General features: G+C 50.0%; 1 protein-coding gene across 1 annotated transcript in view; it reads right to left on the reverse strand.

The window, feature by feature from the left end:
• OTC (ornithine transcarbamylase) overlaps positions 1-16007 on the reverse strand; it is an 89451-nt gene that overhangs the window by 24688 nt on the left and 48756 nt on the right. Inside the window, exon 5 of the mRNA XM_075333511.1 lies at positions 3776-3929. Within this exon, the coding sequence (XP_075189626.1) occupies positions 3776-3929 (154 nt within the window). The remainder of the gene's footprint in view (positions 1-3775; positions 3930-16007) is intronic.

Consider the following 16007-nt stretch of genomic DNA (forward strand, 5'->3'; position numbering starts at 1 on the left):
TCCATTCTCGATTATCGTTACTGCAGCAGTAACGATGTAGTTCGTCGCTCCTGCGGCAGCACACATCGCTATGTGTGACGCCGCAGGAACGAGGAAGCTCCCCTTACCTGCCTCCCGGCCGCTATGAGGAAGGAAGGAGGTGGGCGGGATGTTCCGGCCACTCATCTCCGCCCCTCCGCTTCTATTGGGCGGCCGCTCAGTGACGTCACTGTGACGCCACACGGACCGCCCCCTTAGAAAGGAGGCGGTTTGCCGGTCACAGCGACGTCGCCGGGCAGGTAAGTATGTGTGACGCATCTGCGCGATGTTGTGCGGCACGGGCAGCGATTGCCCGTGTCGCACAACAGATGGGGGCGGGTACCCACGCTAGCGATATCGGGACCGATATCGCAGCGTGTAAAGTAGCCTTTAGGCTATGTGGCCATGATCCAGCGACACGGCGTCTAGTACCCAGTGTCAGCCTCCTGCAGAAATGTGAGTGTTGTCCACGGGAGAACGCAGCTGCCCATGCCCACGATTTGGGTTCAGGCTGCTGTGGACTTTAGTTCTATTCTACCTGCAAAGAACACTCATCTCCGCAGCATAAATTGACATCCTGAGGCTCGGGAAGCTGCGCCACAGGTCGATTTATGCTGCGGAGAAAAGAAACACAGTGGGCACGGGATTTCTAAAAATCCTGCCACTGTGCTTCTACTGCACAACGCAGCGTTATGGACGCAGGGAAAACACTCTGCGCCCAAAACGTTGCAAACCCTGATTGTGGGCACACAGCGTAAAATGCTACAATGGATGAATGGATAGATGTCAAACATATATAACGTCCCACCCCCTGCATATTCTAAGCTGGCGCCCTTTAGTGCCTTTCATGTGACACTAAAGGATGCCTAGCCTTGTATTTAGCCCAAAAAAAAAGAATTAAAATAAATGACGTGGGGTCCCCCCTATTTTTGATAGCCAGCTAGGGTAAAGCAGACAGCTGTAGCCTGCAAACCACAGCTGACAGCTTCATCTTGTCTGGTGATCAATTTGGAGGGCTCCCCAAGCTGTTTTTTTTTTTTTAATTATTTATAAATAAATAATTAAAAAAAACAAACAAACGTGGGGTCCCCCCAAATTAGATCACCAGCCAAGGTGAAGCTGACAGCTGGGGTCTGGTATTCTCAGGATGGGAAGAGCCACGGTTATTGGACTCTTCCCAGCCTAAAAATAGCAGGCCGCAGCCGCCCCAGAAGTGGCGCATCCATTAGATGCGCCAATTCTGGCGCTTCGCCCCAGCTCATCCCGCGCCCTGGTGCGTTGGCTAACGGGGTAATGAATGGGGTTGATACCAGGTGTGTAATGTCACCTGGCATCAAGCCCAGCAATTAGTTATGTCACGGCGTCTATCAGATACCCGACATAACTAATTGACAGTAATAAAAAAAAAATTGACAACAAAAAAAAATTTATTTGAAAAAACACTCCCCCAAACATTCCCTGATTGACCAATTTATTGAAAAGAAAAAAAAAAAATCCACAATAATCCATTTGGACGTCCCACGTCGCCTCTGGACCTTCTAGAATATGGGGGACACGTTCAGGGAACGTATCCCCCATTTTCTAGGAGGGCAGACCCTCCATTTGAGGAGAGTGGGTGCAAAGAATCTGCACCCACCCTCCCTGGGTCACAGCTGCAGAGTGCGAGCAGCCAGCGTCCTGAACACAGGAAGCTGACAGCTGCGCTCTGCTCATGTGACCGGAGTCTGCTGAGAAGGAGCCGGAGGAGGGGGCCGCGGGGGATCAGAGCTCCGGTATGTATGACACCGGGGGACACCGGGGGACACCAGGGGGGGACCCGGCAGGGCCTAGGGAGCAGGTTTCTGTCGTATGTGTTATGGCACATACGACAGAAACCATAGGAACAGTGGAAATGCGGCCGGCGCGCTGCTGTGATCGCCGGTGCGCGCGGCCATCTTGGATTTTCGGGAGTGGGTTGGGGGTCGGGGGGGGCACTTTGGGGACACCGGGGGACCGGAGGGAACCGGGAAAAAGATTTATCTCCCATCTGGCATGTTTGATCATGCCAGATGGGAGATAAATCATTTTTTACCGGCGCGGTCATTTACTATAACTTGATGATCGGTATACGGTGTATACCGGTCATCAGGTGAGCGGGGACCGGAAAAACCGGCCCGAATCATGATCTCCAGGGTCTCAGCTACCCCCGGCAGCTGAGACCCCGGAAATTTTCTGACTCTGGGGGGCGCTAGACCCTTTTTTCCGACCGCCGTTAAAAAGCGGCGGATCGGAAAAAGTACCCTTATTTACCGCCGTTAAAAGGCGTATCGGCGGTCGTAAAGGGGTTAAAGGCTCTGTTAAAAATGGCTGCTACAAGGGAAACGTAAAATTATATGACAGTCATGTGGGTGAATGGCTATCCATGTAATGCACAGACAATTTGTGTCCAGCTAGAATCGGGACACTCACATAAATGGCTCCCTGTTCTGGTCATGAGATCAAATGAACAAATGGGCCCCTCTATAATGTTCAAATGGACTGAGATGTTAGATCACCTTTTTACAAACTTGCTAGTGACTCTGCCTGTCCATCCTGCAGTGCCATCTGCCTCTGCTACGCTCGTGGTCCCTGTCTACACTTGAGACTCAGCTCTGTCTGCCCCTGTGTCTGCCCCTGCGTTTGGTTCAGCTGCCACTGTCCCAGTCTTTACCCCACAAAAGGGAAGACCCGGGGTCTCCCTGTGTTCCAATGGGTTCACTTTTGCTCACCACAGTACCATCTCTGGCAGTGAGCGTGATACCAGTATAATGAACACATATACTCTCCCACCCCTTTCACTGGAGGGAGGATAGTACTTCCGCTGTTAATTGTAATCAAAGAAGGCTTTAATACTTTGCTATCACATCTGCTTCACTGATTCATTAAAAGGGTTGTCCATCTTTTGGGGCCACTTTATTACTTAAATGTATATATGTTATGTATTTTGAGGTCTGATCCTTGGGACCCTTAGCACTCTTGACATTGGGCTTTAGAACTCTAGCTCTGCAGCCCCATCCCGAATGGAGCTGGGGTACGCATTCATAGCCTCCACTCCAGTTATTCTTTATGAGGTTGCCGAATGCAGCACTTGGCTAGTCCAACAGACAACGAATGGAGTGGAGGCCCCACATGCGCATCTCTACTTCATTCAAGATGGAGCTGAAGATCTCTGGTTAGACACCTCAGAAACAGCAAGTTAACTTGATTTGGAAATAACCCTTTAGCAATATATTAGAGGCAACTGTGCATGTGTAATAATCTCTTCATTAAAATACGGGCTTGGATCTTCTTCAGTCGCGGAGATTGACTGAATCCGAGACACAGAAGTGCTCCATAATAGATGTTTGTATTTAGGGAATCATTAATCCTCACCATACAATAACAGCGTGGGTACAGAACACATCTGTCTAATTTAATGTATGACTTCCAGCAATTTCTACAAATGATATGCAGTTCAGAAGAACAATGTTTTTCATTCCTGAGAACCGATCTCCTATAGGACAGGACGTGCTGGGATTGATGTGCTCGCAGTGGTTATTAGTCACAGTATGGAATTGCTTAGCAACGGAGAGAGCTGCCACCGAACTCCCACTGAGCCAGAGCCTGATTTCTATGCCGTGCACGCTAGTAGGACTAACTATTCGGAGGAATTCCCAGGATTGCACGCCTCATACCTGATTGACAAGTTTAAAAGGATTTATTTGCTAAAAGCAGATGTGCAACAGTTACTGCAACCAACCTGAATAGTGAGATAGTCGGCTAGGATTTGGATGGGATGGTAGTCGTCTGACAACCCATTCACTATTGGAATTGACGCTTCTTTAGCTAAAAGTTCCAGATCGGACTGGTGATAAACCCGAGCTAGAACAGCATCGGTCATTCCGGATAAAACCCTAACACGAGGAAAAATTAATTACTTACAAATCATATTTAATTAAGTCAAGAAACACTCAATTATTTTACTAGTTCATCTTTAAAGTGAATCTCCAAATATTAACATCATCTTGCTGCTTTAGATCACTTATCATTATAGCAGTCACTGCATACAGAGCCAGAAATCCAAAGTTAAGAGTTTTTCGTGATTTTTTTTGTTTTTGACTTTTTTTTTAGTATAGTTGCAATACAATTGGTAATGATATAAAATAAAGTAAGCCAATTTTACTTCCTGTCTATTGAGGACCTTCACTCCAGTGGTCCCCTTAGTTTCTGTGGTGATGACATGCTGGCCAGTGACTTCTTGCAGCAATCACATGAATGATGGACAGGACATCACCACTGCAGAAACGGAGGGTCTCCAGGAGCAGCAGGGAATTCAAGAGATAAGTGCGAGGTGTTTCTTTATTTTATAATAATCCCTACTCTATCACAACATTTGAAAAATCCTGTAAAAACCCTGAAAGTGATAAAATTCTGGTTGCCTACTGCCAAAGGATGGGCAATGCAGCACTTACGAGCTTTACATATAGAAGCCGATATATTTAACAGTTTTTATAAGAATTTTGGAGAATATTTGTAATATTTTGCAACTTTTCGCGTTTTTACACCAGTCCTAGCCAACTTGGTCAACATTTTTGAAATGTGGGTGAAGTTTAGCCAGAAGGATTGGATCGAGCATGATTGAAAAACTTATCATGATTTACACCAGCTTTGACTGAGTATTTTTGTTTCGGTGGCACTCGTAGCTAAAAGATGAGCCAAATTCATCTTTACAAAATTCATCTGTACAAAATGCAGTCTTCATTAATTGGGGCTCCAGTGTTTTCTTTTGAGTTCAATCTATCAGATGCTACAAGCTCCTAAGCTCCAATAGAAGTAGCTGCAGATTTTAAGATTTGGATCTTATAAAAGGCAATTCTGACAACATCTTATTTATATTTTGAAATTAATCATCAGAGGATTTTGTCCCTTATTAGACTATAGAAGTAAAGGCCCTGACATCAAGACCAGCAATTTTTACATCAGTCTTGATGAGGGGGCATGCTGAAATCAGATGCTCCTGATTCATAAAGAGCCGCATATGTACCGTAGGAGGTGGTTGAGGTCCCCTCTATTGTTTTATGTTAATTGTTTGTGTTGCCAGAGTAATAGTGTTGCTGTTGCTGCTAGTGAAATATGGATCCCCTATGTAGCAAGGTCAGAACCAGATAGCGGCCAGTACCATTTAGAAGTCAGGTAGGAGCAGCATGAGGTTAGATGTTAGGTAAGATGGGAGGAGTGACAGATGGTCAGTGGGTTGGTTAGAGAGAGGGGCCTTGTAGGGAGTCAGTTTTGAAGATGGGTTCATGAACTAAAGATGTGCCATAGAGTAAGGGCCAATCAGGGAACCCTGAGATAACCACCTAAAAGTCCAGAGCCTATGGCTCATACCAACGGGCCTAAGAAAGTCTTTCGACTACACCAGCATTGGTGCCCAGAATTGGACAGTGGTGAGAATAAGAGAGGGGGAACAGAGGCACAGGTGCCCAGCAGCTTGCAAACTAGTTCCAAGATAATGGTGATAGGCAGAGAGAGAGTTTTCCAAGAGAACCTTGGTGTCAAATGTTTGTCTACTGCATCTATGATGGGGATCGGTTGCAGGGTGATGGACACCAACCCGAAGTCAATAGTAAGTGTCACACATATTACCCAAAGACCTAAACACACACTGACTTTCACAGGCGTAGGACTGCGGAGCCCCCACGGCCCCGTGACCATACAGCCCCTGACAGAAGTTCTGTCGCTTATCCATGTTATGTAAAAAAAAGATCATAACCTGACTTTAAATGGATCCATTGGTTTCATACATTACTCTTTTGAAAGCTGAAACCCTCTTAAATTTGGTTTAGGTTATGAAAATAAAGTTGCTGTAAAGCTGAAATATTGATTATTTAATGAACACAGAAAGGGCACATTTTGGCAAGACAAACGTTTTGTCGCCTTGTCATATAATGCACCCAATCCTAGTTTACATCCTCACCTGTGCTCACTAAATAATCGGTTAATTAGTGGGTGTGTATAAAAAGAAACCAAGCACCCCAGACCTTCACTTGAACTGAAACTTGACCTCTGACAACATGGCAAAAATCCACCCTGTGACCAAAGTTTTGATTATCAACAGGCTGAAAGCCAGATCCACTGCAGAGGTGGCTGGCACCTTTAATGTGTCTCAGCGTCAAGTACAAAAAATTAAAAAAAGATTTGAAGAGACTGGAGATGTTTTTGACAAGCCCAGGCCTGGCAGACCCCGCAAGACAACAGCTCAGGAGGAACGTTTGCTGGTTAGAAAATCCAAAAACAGCCCCTCTTCCACTGCAGCAGAGCTCCAAAAGGCCTGGTCACCTCAAATCCCTGTGTCAACTAGAACAGTTTGTAGGATTCTGTCTCGAAATGGCCTCCATAGTCGAATCAGTGCCCAGAAGCCAGCACTAAACAAAAGGCAATTAAAAAACCATGTGGCATTTGCCAAATCCCACAGCCTGCTAAACAGATGGACGCTGGAAAAGTGGCAGAAGGTGGAGTTCTCTGATGAGTCTTCAGTTTAATTACACCACAGCCATCGCAAATACTGCAGGAGACCTACTGGAGCCCGTATGGATCCAGAAAACAGTTACATTTGGTGGTGGAAAGATCATGGTCTGGGGTTACATTCAGTATGGGGTGTGCAAAACATTTGCAAGGTGGCAGGCAATATCAATTGCCTAAAATATCAAGAAGTATTAGCTACCTCTTACATTCCCAATCATAAAAGGGGTCAAATTCTGCAGCAGGATGGTGCTCCATCTCGTACATCCATCTCTACAACAAAGTTCCTCCTGGAAAAGAAGATCAAGGTGCTCAAGGACTGGCCAGCCCAGTCACCAGACATGAACATCATTAAGCATGTTTGGGGTAGGATGAAAGAGGAAGCTTGGAAGACAAAACCAAAGAATCTAGATGAACTCTGGGAGGTATGTAAGACTGCATTCTTTGCTATTCTTGATGACTTCATCAATAAATTGTATGAATCATTGTTGAACCGCAGGACTGCAGTCCTTCAAGCTCATGGAAGTCACACAAAACATTAAATATAGCTCTAATAGCACCACAACTTCATTCACCAATGTTATGCAACATATCTTTGTATTAGAAGTTAATTATTTGTTTGAATTTCACATTTCTTTTTGTGGGCGACAAAACTTTTGTCTTGCCAAAATCTGACCTTTCTGTGTTCATTAAATGATCAATATTTCAGCTTTGCAGCAACTTTATTTTCATAACCTAAACCAAATTTGGGAGGGTTACAGCTTTCAAAAGAGTAGTTTATGAAACCAATGGATGAATTTAAAGTCAGGTTATAAGCTTTTATATACATAACATGGATAAGCAACAGAACTTCTGTCAGGGACTGTACATCCTACAAGTGGTGCTGCAAGCATGGTCACTCTCGGGACAACACTTCAAGAGGGGCTGTGGTGTAAATGCCTAAGATGTAAGAATCACTGGCCATTCAAACAAAGATGGCAGAACATGGCATGGGACCAATCGCAAGCCTAAACTATTGTAGGTTGTATAAAGGGAAAAGCGTGCAAAGCTTTTTGCTTGGAAGCTGGAAGCTGGGGATTAAGAAACGCCCCATGTTCAGTGGTGCCCACCTCCGGTGGATGCACCCGAGAGAGACCGCCCTCACCAAGAAGCTGATGGGATGGCGGCCCTGAAGAAACGGGAGGAGAAACCAGAAGAGGCCCTACTCTAGAGGGGGCGGCCTGGAATATGGAGACTCCCCCAGCACTCCGGGTCAGCCCCATTTCTGCTTCCAAAGCAGAGGAAGATGGACAGCAATCCGACTTGTGAACCCTTTATCACCTTTAGCGGCTGCCGTGCTTAGCAGGACTGGGTCGTCCAGCTGGCTGCAGAAGCCAAGGAGGGACAACCCCAGGGCCAGCGAATGTTGAAAAGGTCATTGGAGGACTGGGACCCATGGCCAGAGTTGACGGTTGTGGAAAGTAAAGCCTCATCACCTAAGGCCCTCATCACCTAAGGCAGTGGTTGCAACGGTGGCTCTTAAGCACACCCCTAGCCGGGGAGAATGTCTGTGACGACTACAACAAATATGGGCAGCCAAGAATCCCGGAGATCTGGAGTCAGCAGCAGCCCTGGGACTACCACTTGTTCACAATAAGTAGCCCAATGGCCCAGAAACCCCAGCCCTGACAATCCCTGGGTGAGAGGCCTCTGGCCCGGCATTCCACTGAGGAAAAGTGGATGGCCCAGGAGATTGAGGGCAAGAAGTTAGTACTCCCTGGCGGTGATGACATTGGCAGCCGTGTGATCTATGGGTTAATCCGTCACCTGGATTGTCAGCGGGGTTACAGTTTCATCCAAGAGGAGGGGACCAGAGCCAATGTATGTGTTAATGCCATCTAAGTGTGCGAGGGTCTCACTCTTACCTGAGAAGACTGCATCCATTTCATGAAGAAGGACGGACCCAGGGGGTGGTAAGCGGTGGTTATGGTCCATGCGCATGTAAGAGGGAGATTTCTGGAAGGTGCTGCAACGTGAGGGCATCCAACCCAGGAAAGGCCTTACAGTATCATTGATATTGCGCACCTGGCACCCTAGTGGGGAGACAGAGGTCAGTTTCACCGGAGCAGCTTTGGAATCCTAGGCAGAGGTGACGGATTCTTTGGCAGTTGGGAGCATCCCCCAGAGGGCTAACTCGACCGTCTATGTGAAGGTGGGTGATTCAAGGACCACCTGGGTCTGCGGATGGCCGTAAGCTGCTTGGCAGGATGTATTAATGATCTTTGACAACACCCTTCATTGGACTGGTTTCATGTACAGGATTGTTCTGCTTCCCGAGAGAGAGGCGGGTCAGGAGACTCGGCCCCTGAAGTTGCAAGGAGCGGCTGAAACGTCATTATGTTTTCCCCCCTCAGCAGTTGTTTTGCACATGTTGTGCTCCCCTCTGCTGGAATGAGGAACATTTTAGCAGGTGACAAACCCGCTCACACCTGCACCGTGGACACTGCCCTAGCCCCATGGATTTTGCCCTTGCTCCAAGGACATTGCCCTTTTGTCCCAAAGACTTTGTCCTCACCCACAAGGACTGTGTCCCATGGAATGCCACCCACACCCGGTGCTCTAGGGCAGTGTTGTGTATCACTGACTTGCACCTGCAGAGAGGGGAGGAGGAATGAACTAGTCGATCCTGAGACATGGTTGTGAGACTGTCATGCATCTTGCTAGACATGGGCAGGCATGTGAATGATACTGCCAACAGCAGGAAGAGGGACTGTTGCCCGTAGCAACTTGTTTTAAAAAAGCTTTCACCCCTGTCCATTTCCTGGATGAGTGAAGTGGACTCTGGCCTCAGGCCCTACGAAATGTGAATTTTGAATATATGTATATATGTTACGCGGGGGACCCGGGGAAGCGTGCCAAGATGGTATAGAGACAGCTTCCGCCGGTCAAGGTCCACTGTGCGGTGTAGGGGACCGCTGCTACGGTTGAAGAGTGAGCGGGTTACTGCTGACGATCGTCTGCTACGTCACAGTTGATCTGCGTACACCGGCTCGCCCTAACCCGGGTTGTATGGAACGGGGCTCACAGCTAGGTGTACTTGTTGCACGAAGAAGCACAGTGGTGCCCACGCACGTGTGCCCAAATGGAAGTCACGGAAACGTGGCACAAGGGTAGCACAGCGGTGCCCACACACGTGTGCTTCAACAATAAGGTGAGTCCAGAGGAGTCCCGAGGAACTCACCAAGGGTAGGAACACGGCCTACAAACAAGGTACTGCCTGGGCAGTAAGGGCAAAGTCCACAAGTAGACAAGATGCCTGAACAGTGGCGTAGCAATACGCTGCCAGACATCTAACAATAGAGAACGGTCGCGCACCGCCATACCCAAAGGCGATCGCGAGGCAGTGACGACGGACTTGGCCCAATCAGGGTCCACGACGTCCCAGCCCGGCCAGTCAGGGTTCACCACGTCATCAGCCTCACTGGTGTCAAAGCAATCGGCTTGCGGCGCGTCATCAAGCCGTGTGACGTCAGTGGGCGAATCAACACATGCCACGTGGTGCACATGCGCATCTTCCCGCCCCTGGGACATAGAAGCGGGAGCCGTGGTTTCACAATGTGCAGGGATAACAAAACTCTTGCTGCTACCCTGAGCAGCTATCCTGTGCACATTGTGTAGTTTCCAAGACCTTCGGCGCTGCTGAGCAGGAGGGCTCGTGGCAGGCAAGGAATGGGAGACCACATCATTTTTTGCAACAGGGGAGCCACGAGGTGTAACATTGTGTAGTCTCCTAGACCTTTGGTGCTGCTGAACAGGAGGGCTTGTGGCAGGCAAGGAATGGGAGACCACATCATTCCTTGCAACAGGGGAGCCACAAGGTGTAACATATATATATATATATATATATAGATATATATATATACACACATATACAGTATATCTCAATGTTATTATACTGATGTTTTTTCTGTTGTACTGTCTTACAAGGTGGTGGTGTTTGGTGATAACCACATTTAAGTGTCGAGGCATGTAGGAGGTGTCGGTATTGCCAGATAATAGATAATAGCAATAGTGTTGCTGTTGCTGTTAGTGAAGTATGAGTTGGGTAGGAGGAGCTTGAGGTTAGATGTTAGGTACGGTTGGAGGAGGAGTGACAGATGGCTAGTGGGTTGGTTAGGGAGATGGAACTTGTGGGGAGTCAGTTTTGCAGAAGGTTTCATGGACTAAAGATGTGGCATGGAGTAAGGGCTGGTCAGGAACCCTGAGGTAAGCTCCTAGAGGTTCAGAGCTTATGGCTCACCTTAACCTATCCAGGGAAGTCTTTTTACTAGACAGCCGTCGGGGCCCTGAAGCGGAGAGTGGTGACAATAAGAGTGGGGGAACAAAAGCACAGGTGCCAATGTGGAGCCCCGCATTACCTTCAGGTCGCCTCAGGGTCTTCAGGGACTCCACATGTTTGGAATCTTCTGTCCGCAGGTAGGTCAGGTTAACTTCTATGGGAATCGTGACGCCACTCTCTGTATTTACGGTCAGGGGATGACCGCCACTGCAGTTTAGGGAGCGCCTGGGGCTGATGGTAAATGCAGTCAGTTGTTGTGGCCTCCCGAGAGTGAGGCTGGCCCCAGGGCTCAGTGTAAGTGTGTAGTACCACAGGTCGCAGAAGAACTCACACACAAGCAGCAATGTCTTTCAGGGTTTTTACTCACTTTCAGGTGGCAGGGGTGAGTTAACCCGGGTGATGCTATGATGAACCAGGTGGAACCAGATATCCCTTCGGCTGATGTAGGGGTGACTGCTGACTCGCCTTCCTTGCCCTTCTTGTTTGGGGTGACTCCTACTTGTAGTATTGCTGGAATCACCCAGGGAAGTCGCAACTGCCGTTCTTCCCTTTCTGGCCCGTTTGCGGGCAGCATGGACCAAGGTAAGATGGCTCCTGGCTCAATCCTCCTTATGGGCCCCCTCATAGCTGCTGTAGCTGCGGACTCTGTGTGGTTGGTGAGGCACATATAGTGCCCTCACCAGCAGGTTTGGCAGGCTAACTGAATGGGCTTCTGCTCTGGGGACCTGTTTCCCCGTGCGGGCTTGGACTACCAGCGGTCCCCTTACTCTACCACCTCTTGCTACTGCCCTAGGTGGTTTTCAGGCAGCACCACAGGGTAGCCTTTCTCCCCCGCCAGCAGCCACTGACTGGTACAGTGTCTTGCAAGGCTCTGCTCCTCTACTCTGCCCTATATATGCGGCTCATCCACTCCTTCTCCTTTGGCTGCCACTGCACAACTCTCTTGTCTCCAGTCCCACTACCCACCACTAGCTGGGATGCGAGGGCCATGCCCCCTCCCTGGGTCTGCCCAGGGGTCCCCTCTAAGCTGTGTGTGTGTTCCTGGTTACTTAGTGTCTGTGTGTCCACACCTTAGTTAGCCTCTGGGATTACCTGTATTGTACTGACTCAGCCTGAGTGCAGTACTCAGTGGTGCCTGACCAGGTCAGGGGCACCACACCTGGCAGCATGTGGACTAGTTCCAAGATAGCAGGGATGGGCCGAGAGAGAGTACCCCAGAAAAAACAGCAGCAGAAGAATAGTAGTCAGGAAATGTCTGTCATAATGGTAAGAAGGAAAATAAACTGTTCAACTTTGGTTTGCCAAGTGAATCTTGGTGTCACGTGTTTGTATACTGCAGGGGTACCACATTCCCCCTTAGTTACCAACAGCACGTCCTCGGGCTGTAAAGACAATACATTTTTTAAAGTGCAAAACATTTAAAACATTAAAACATGTAAAAGCATTGTAAAAACACACCAGGTACCATACATCACCATCCTCCACCCACAAGTCTGTTACCCACCCAAAACCCTTTCAGGAGGCAGGTCACCGGTCCTTTTAGCAACCAGGTCTTGGCCATTTGTTTCCCCAGACCTTTCCTCCAATCTTCCTCTCCTGGGGCTGGTGGTTGAAGGCAAGGCCCTCTCCCGTTGAGCCACGTCTTCGGCCACTTCTGGCAGGAATGTAGAGGCGGCTTTCTTGGTCAGGTTGTTACAAACCGGCGTAACCGCTTCTTTGTGGTGGAGAGCCAGGCCCCATAAATAGGCGTGCTCCCATGTTGTTGGCGAGCCAGGCCCCATAAACAGGCGTGCTCTTGGCTTTTGCATAGCAAGCGCCATCACAGGCGTGCTTCCAGGTGGTGCAGAGCCAGGCCCCATAAACAGGCGTACTCTGGTTGGTACCAAAAAGGTAAACTTTCATACACTGCGAGAGTTTGTGGCTATAGCCAGTTCATAGCCTTATGGTCCTTAATAATATTGCACAAACCAGGTGCAAAAGCAGACTTAAATTCTCACATCAGTTCATGTGGGCACATTCTCTTGAACTTGTTTGTTGCTTTAACTCCAAATTGGTAACTCTAACTTTGCTGCACTCTTTACTTGGACTTCCTCCTTTCACAACCAGGGCTCTTGCCTGTAGGGCTTTCACACCTGGAGGTTTCTGTGTCTTCCTCGGTAGTGCTTGTGGTATCTTCGTCTTTAGCTGTATCTGTGTCTTTATCTTGTTCTTTTTCTTTGTCTTTATCTGTGTCTTTGTCTTGTTCTTTGGTGGAAACTGCTGGGCTGTAACTGGAGCTCCCTGGGCATGGCACTACGTCCAGTGCATACCAGCCTCATTCGCCTTGGTGTCTGGTACACTCTACAAGGTGTCCCATGTGTAGATCACTGCCAGGGTGTCCTCTGGGCAGATGGGACCGGACGTCTCTTCTGCTTACAAAAATACCCTCCTTTATGCCAGGCGCCACTATGAAGCCGTAGCCAGTCTTCAGGCTGAATTCCTCAACCACTCCGCGGTAGAGAGGACCTCTAACCTGGTGCCGGGCTTTTCTGAGCGACTGCTTTTCCTCGAAATCTCGGGCTGTCACTTCTTCTTTCTGCCTGTCTGGGGAATGCTGCACAGGGGGTGGTCTCGCTCTTGTACGGCGCCGTACTCTGCTGGCTGGACTCCGTGTTACTGCCACCTCGCTGTCTGCGGGCCCCCAAGTCACATACATGCTGGGCATCAAGATGGACAGTTCTTCCTAAGCAGGGGGTGTTGGAACCTCTTCCCAGCGGGAGTAGGGTAACATCTCGGCCTCCGGGGCTCCCTCAATTTTAAAGGGTGCTGCATCCTCCTCCGACTGCTCAGGATCGGCACTTCAGACTCCAGGCCTCTCCTCCTCTCCCTTAGTGATCTTGAGCATTCCTCTTGTTGCTGTAGTAGCAGCGCTGGGGACGGGCGTTCATCAGAAGGCCAGGGCAGTGGGCTCTTCCTAGCCACGGCAGTTGCTGGGACCACTCCACGTCCAGGTGACCGCCTGGGGACGAGGTACCGGTCCACCAAGTCCTTGGGGAAACATTTACTCAACTCCTCTTTGAGCCTCAGGAACACTGGGTCTTCTCCCGGCGGGGACGCAGGACCCGGTTCCTTGATCAGTGACTGGGGCGCGGTGGCTGCCTCTGCTGTGCAGGCTGGGGTAGACGGCACTGCGGCCTGGTCTGGTCTGGCCGGACGTAGCGTGGCTGCGGCCTGGTCTGGTCTGGCCGGACGGGACACTGCTGCGGCCTGGTCTGGTCTGGCCGGACGGGACACTGCTGTGGCCTGGTCTGGTCTGGCCGGGCGTGGCGTTGCAGCATGGGTCGTAGCAGGGATCACAGCAGGCATTGCAGCATGGACTTTGGCGGGCACCATTGCAGGCATCGCCTCCGGTAACTGCGTCGGCGGGGTCAGCGTAACCGAGCGGGCAGGGGCAGGATGGGACTTACCTAACGGCATCAGCATCGGAGTCTGGGTGGTCACCTCCCGGCATGGCACTTGTCGCGTGGTCCACCTCTCGTAGGCCCGAACCGCCACAGCCAGCTACCGGAGCTCTGAGCGCCCTTCCATCACCTGCTGCATTACTCTCGCCTGCAGACGGTCGCAGAACAGGGTGAGCTCCCAGTCCCACCAGGCAGCAGAGCCTGGTTCTGGGTCACTGCGTGCGGACGCCATTCTCTCTGCGTTGTCACTGCTCACCAAGTCTTCTCTGCATCTGCTGAGTTTCATTTTTCCTTGCAGCCTAGTCACTTCCCGCCGTCTTGGGGCAGATCCGCCCCCATCGCTCGTGAGGTCAGAGCGCTCCAGGGGTTTTCTGGGTAGCCACACCTCTTCATGGGCGGTTACTTCTTCTTGCGTGGGCTGCTGTTGTTTCTTGGTGCGCTTTCTTCAGTGGCAACATGACGTCATTTCAAATTTTTCAAATGGACCTCCAAGGCACATGGTCACCTGTCTTAACAGGTCTAGTCCTGATCCTGTTCGTGACGCCAGATGTGGAGCCCTGCATTACCTTCAGGTCACCTCAGGGTCTTCAGGGACTCCACATGTTGGGAATCTTTTGGCTGCAGGTAGGTCAGGTTAACTTCTATGGGAATCATGACGCCACTCTTGGTATTTGCGGTCAAGGGGTGACCGCCACTGCAGTTTAGGGAGCGCCTGGGGCTAATGGTAAATGCAGTCAGTTGTTGTGGCCTCCCGAGAGTGAGGCTGGCCCCAGGGCTCAGTGTAAGTGTGTAGTACCACAGATCGCAGAAGAACTCACACACAAGCAGCAATGTCTTTCAGGGTTTTTCTCACTTTCAGGTGGCAGTGGTGAGTTAACCCGGGCGATGCTATGATGAACCAGGTGGAACCAGATATCCCTCGGCTGATGTAGTGGTAACTGCTGACTCGCCTTCCTTGCCCTTCTTGTTTGGGGTGACTCTTACTTGTAGTATTGCTGCAATCACCCAGGGAAGTCGCAACTGCAGTTCTCCCCTTTCTGGCCCGTTTGCAGGTAGCGTGGACCAAGGTAAGATGGCTCCTGGCTCAATCCTCCTCATGTGCCCCCTCGTTGCTGCTGTAGCTGCGGACTCTGAGTGGTTGTTGAGGCACATATAGTGCCTTCACCAGCAGGATTGGCAGGCCAACTGAATGGGCTTCTGCTCTGGGGACCTGTTTCCCCGTGCGGGCTTGGACTACCGGTGGTCCCCTTACTCCGCCTCCTCTTGCTACTGCCCTAGGTGGTTTTCAGGCGGCACCACAGGGTAGCCTTTCTCCCCCGCCAGCAGCCACTGACTGGTACAGTGTCTGGCAAGGCCTTGCTCCTCTGCTCTGCCCTCCAGACGCGGCTCCTCCACTCCTTCTTTGGCTGCCACTGCACAACTCTCTTGTCTCCAGTCTCACTACCCACCACTAGCTGGGATGTGAGGGCCACACCCCCTCCCTGGGTCTGCCCAGGGGTCCCCTCTAAGCTGTGTGTGTGTTCCTGGTTACTTAGCGTCTGTGTGTCTACACCCTAGGTAGCCTCCGGGATTACCTGTATTGTACTGACTCAGCCTGAGTGCAGTATTCAGTGGTGCCTGACCAGGTCAGGGGTTCCACACCTGGCAGCATGTGGACTAGTTCCAAGATAGCAGGGATGGGCCGAGAGAGAGTACCCCAGAAAAAACAGCAG

The sequence above is a fragment of the Anomaloglossus baeobatrachus genome, chromosome 2 (genome assembly GCF_048569485.1).
Source record: "Anomaloglossus baeobatrachus isolate aAnoBae1 chromosome 2, aAnoBae1.hap1, whole genome shotgun sequence".
Lineage (NCBI taxonomy): Eukaryota > Metazoa > Chordata > Amphibia > Anura > Aromobatidae > Anomaloglossus > Anomaloglossus baeobatrachus.